Source organism: Morone saxatilis, unplaced genomic scaffold (genome assembly GCF_004916995.1).
Source record: "Morone saxatilis isolate NCDOM2014 unplaced genomic scaffold, NCSU_SB_2.0 Contig3, whole genome shotgun sequence".
In the NCBI taxonomy this organism is placed as follows: domain Eukaryota; kingdom Metazoa; phylum Chordata; class Actinopteri; family Moronidae; genus Morone; species Morone saxatilis.
Window position 1 is genome coordinate 23,898,457 of NW_023339873.1, and position 4,997 is coordinate 23,903,453.

The 4,997-nt window shown below is 39.7% G+C and overlaps 1 protein-coding gene and 1 long non-coding RNA gene across 2 annotated transcripts in view; one reads left to right on the forward strand and one right to left on the reverse strand.

Moving 5' to 3' along the window:
- The window catches only part of syne3 (spectrin repeat containing, nuclear envelope family member 3), a gene marked incomplete at its 5' end in the record, with an annotated part of 48,126 nt that overhangs the window by 30,321 nt on the left and 12,808 nt on the right, over positions 1-4,997 (forward strand). Inside the window, 1 exon segment of the mRNA XM_035673968.1 lies at positions 2,378-2,521. Within this exon segment, the coding sequence (XP_035529861.1) occupies positions 2,378-2,521 (144 nt within the window).
- LOC118337103 overlaps positions 1-4,997 on the reverse strand; it is a 35,791-nt gene that overhangs the window by 4,139 nt on the left and 26,655 nt on the right. The window lies entirely within an intron of this gene.

Here is a 4,997-nt window from a genome sequence, read left to right on the forward strand (position 1 = left end):
CTATCGACAGTACTCGGGGACTTCTAGTGATCAAGACTAGGGTAAAAATCTGCCGAAGTTCCCCTTTAACCTTAAAGCTGCAGTAGGTAATTTTTATGAAAACACATTTTTGTCATATTTTAAGAATCTGCTATATCCTGACAGTAGTACATGAGACAGATAATCTATGAAAAAATCTTGTTCCTCTGGCTCGTTCTTGCGCTCCAATTGGCATTTGTAAGAATCCACCGGGCCTTAACGAAACCAACCAATCAGAGCCGAGAAAGATAGTCTCATTCCCAGGTCCTCTGCTCTGATTGGCTGTTTTCGTAATTTGAATATAATTTAAGACATTATTTCGCCAGCCAGAGGAAGGGCCAGAAATGGCCCTAGGCCAGCAGTTTGAGGTCCCGCCATTGGAGCATGAATTTGGCAACATGAACACTAAACAAGCTTTCCATATGGTGAATGGATGTAAACCCAAACACAGTTCATCAACATCAACTGACAGAACAGAACCACTAGTCTCATAATAATAATAACTGGTGTCAATATCAGCACATATAAAAAATCATGTATTCAGTTGGAATCAGTTGGAATGGAAAAAAGGTGAATTGGAAAAAATAATTTTCTTTTCCATGTCACATGTAAAATTGAGAATGAGCACAATTAAAAGAAAATCCCAGCTCACCATTCTGCGCGGCCAATAATGCAGACAACCTACGCTCACACTGTACAGATCAGCTGAACAGAAAACCTGTCCATTGAATCATCCAGTTATGTTTATTCAACAGTGTTGACAAAAAGAGAAAGAAAGTGTCACTCTATACAATTTTATAAACAAAAATCAAAAAGCGAAAAAAACATGGAGCCGCTGTCATAACCCGGCTCCTAGGCCATGACATGTAGAGGACACAATAGATGGCACAGCTCAGTCTCAGTCAAAACTACGGTTTTAGCCACATGTAGAATACTACAATAATAATAAAACAAGCTCCTAAATGTTTCTAACACATCTTTTGACAGCAGCCATGTGACGGTTTTACCATTAAAATACTCAAACCGCAAGACATCCAAAATGTCTGCATGGAAGTCTTCCATTTGATCATCCAACAACCTGATAGGCAATGTCACAGTTATCCTGGCCAAAATAATTGGGATTCACATTCATTGCATTCATTATCCCAATAATAATCAAAATATGCCTAAAATAGCACTAAAACATACTGTAAGCACCTTACCTTACATTTAGTCAAGCAACAAATCCTTTTTTTATTGTTTTCTTTATTGAGTCACAGATAGGAACGACAGAAGGAAGAAAGACATAATAATAACGTACATACAACGTATACTGTGCTATGCTGTGGCTCAGCGGTTGGAAGGTTGTTGGTTCGATCCTTCTCCCTGCTGCATGTGTCATCAGTGTGTGAATGACTTTCTTTTCAATGGACTTTGCCATCAGTGTGTGAATGTGTGTGTGAGTAAGTGATCATTCAGGCAGTTAGACTCAGCTCAGTTTACTTAACTTACTATACTTGGTGCACCATCTAAATAAATGTATTTTTGTGATTGATGATAGCCATTTATAGGCTGCTGGGTGAACTGTATTTAAAGCTACAGTAGGTAACCTTTACAAAAATTACTCTTTGTCCTATTCACTGAAACTTTCACTATATACAGTAGTACATGGGACAGATAATCTGTGAAAAAAACTCAACTTTCTCTGGCTCCTCCTAGTGCTAGTAAAAGTTCCTTACTGCAGCTTTAACAGACACTTAGGGCAATATATTAGTCAATGGGTTACCACTACTCTTCCCACTCTCTTTTCACAGCTCCCCATGTTTCTGCTCTATTCTGAGGGTTGTTTTGAGAGCCATATTTTATTATATACATTCTTTTGCAGCTACATAACTCCTCAAATGTGCAAATCAGAGCAGCATTTGTCAAAAAGAAAAATAATGAAGAGCTTACTATTTATTCCAGTGATGGATGCAGCTGTCTAAGCTTCAGACAATCCTGAATGGTTATTTTGTCATCTATTGAATTTTAGTGCACGTTTTGCACTTGTCTAACAGAAGAATCGTTCTCGACATGAAATCATATTAAATTTTTAAATTCAATTCAATTCAATTTTATTTGTAATGCGCCAATTCCCTAACAGAAGTTTATCTCAAGGACACTTTTTCAAATAGATGGCAGGTCTAGACCGAACCTTTATACATTATTTACAGAGACCAACAGATACCACCATGACAAGCATTGGCGACAAGGGCAAGGAAAAACAGTCCACACATCAGCAAAGTATCTCTACCCCTAACTAAAAAAAAGCCACAAAATGACTGTTGACTTGTGTGAGTATGTGCTGTGTAAGTCTTAAGAGTTGTTTGGGGTTTTACAGGGAGGCGCAGGACAGTACATTTCCAGGAGGAGAGAGTTTGAGGCCTGGCTCTCCAAAGAGACTGAACTCCTCTCAGGGATCCTCAGCACCATGGGAGCGACACTTAGTGCCAAAGAACTCAAACTCCGACAGGACTCGCTCAAGGTTAGTTTCTGTTACCATTAAAACATTTACTGTAGTAGTTGTAGTAGACACCACCTCTCATTATTGGAGGGGGGTGTTGAGACTACAGTTTAATTTGGTTTTGATAGATAGATAACTTTATTAACCCACGAATGGGAAATTCACTTGTCAAACAGCCCAACATTTGAGTACAAATAAATAGCCTTACAGGATATAAACAACAGGAAGCATTTGCATACAGCAGGTCCAAGGTCTTATTGTCTCTGGTGGTGCATGTGACAAACTGGTGGAAGGTTGGGAGTGTGGATGAGAGAGAAACGTGGTTGAAGTCCCCTGTGATTATGATGAAGGCCTCCGGGCCTTTTAATCTGTTTAATTAATCGATTAGTTGTTTGGTCCAGAAAATTGTGAAAAATGTTGATTATTGTTTCCCAATGTGATGTCCTCAAATGTTTTGTCTTGTCCACAAATCAGAGATAATCAGTTTACTGTCATAGAGGACTAAAGAAAATGTTCACATTTGAGAAGCTGAAATCAGAGAATTTTGACTTTTAACTATTAATCAAGTAATTGTAGTAATTGCAGCTCTATTCTTGGTCTGAAATTGCCTTAGAATGCAAACACACCAGTGTGGCCCTCTGAGAATCTGGTGATACAATACATATCACAATACAGGGGTTACGATTCAAAATATATCAATGATATATTATGATACTTTAAGCAAGGTGATATGACTTTTTTTAAATCTCATTTTAGGAAAACTGTCACAGTATAAAGAACACCACAATATGCATAAAATCTGTGTTTAAACACAAAACTCAATATCATAAAACAATTCAATTCGATATTTTCTTACTCTTCTTTTTAGTAAGCTGTATCCTTTTAATGTTCTACCAAGGGTACAGGGTTTTTGGCAGTATGGCTTAACTAACAGACTAATAGGCCTTCAGCAGTATATGCTACCTACATGCTGCTACTTTGACATCAGATTCAGTGCCACTGAGAGTGATGTAATGATATGTCAAGAGGATACAAACTGAGTATCCCCTTAGTTCTACGTGAGCAGTGGTGCACTTAAAGTAATTAATGAGGTCAAGTACCGGAGGCTGGATGCCATTTTACAGATCATTTAATGGATGATAATATGAAAAAGAATGTGCTCAGGGTAATACACTGTGATGTAATTGATAGAAAGGTGCTGTTCAGGTTGGTCACCTGTGCTGCAGAGACTTAACAGAAGCGTTCAGTGTTGCCATGAGGATGGTACCGAGTGTGTCAACATGTTACAGTCACACTCGTGTTCGTCTGCATAAATGTACCCACATGTGAGCCAGTGATAAGAAACCTTATGTATAAATGTATGAGTAGATTAAACAGAGTAGAAACAGTATAATCCATGCACTGGTAAATCCTACCAAAGGCTGCACGTGATACTTAAAGAGAAGTCTATGGCGTAATATTTGTGCCTCATTCCTGAGCGAGCAATGGGAGATTTGGAGCACAGAAAAATATATTTTGCAAGCACATAAATTATATTTGAAGATAAATTATACACAAGGGAAAAGTGTGTGTGAGAGAGAGAGAGAAATTCAGTTTATTTTCATTTAGTTTCTAAGTGTAAATTTTTTACTAGCTTTGAGTTTCATTTTAGTTGGTTTACTTGTTTCAGTTTTTATTGTTGAAAAATGTTTTCAATGGGGGTCACGTGATGACGCCGAGCAAGATGGCTGCTTAGGCTGGAAGCTGCGGCACCACCAGTTTACATTTTGTGTGAATATATAGGCATTCGCTTTTTATTTCATTGTTTTTTTTTTTCACAAGTTGCCGATTACAAGCTTATCCCACTTCGATATGCCAAATCCCTGGAAAAACGATAATGCGTCTCAACAACAGCAAAGCGCCAGGGCTACTGCTAGCTCAAAAGCGACCCACACCTCTCCTGTATCGCCAACGCGGGAAAACGCGGATGAGTCCTTCTCCACCGCTAAAATACACGAGCTTCTTCAGAAACTATCAGACGACCAAGCCAAACACTTGCAGACATCCGCAAGGACGTCTCAGAAACGAGAAGAGCTGTCGAGGCAATTGAGGGTAAGCTAGCTGACATGCTAACCAGGATGACTAGCGCTGAGGCTCGCCTTGATATGCTAGAGGAGGTGGAGAGGCGGCGCTGCGACTCGCCCCCGGCTTCGGCTTCTGAGGTTGAAAAACTGAACGCCAAACTAACTGAGTACGAGGACCGGGAAAGGCGAGTCAACTTACGCATTTATGGTTTCCCGGAACGTGTTGAAGATAAAGATGCCATATCGTTTTTGAGGGCTACTCTCCCCGAAATCCTTCAGGCTGACTTCAAAGGGGGCCTAGATTTGGAGCGTGCTCATCGGTCGCTATTACCAGCTAATGGTGCGTTCGTTTTGTCTTGTAATCGCGACTTGCAGCTCGAGAGTGACGTCACATCCGTGTTGGAAAACGAATAACCGCGGGTTTTTGCGTTCTG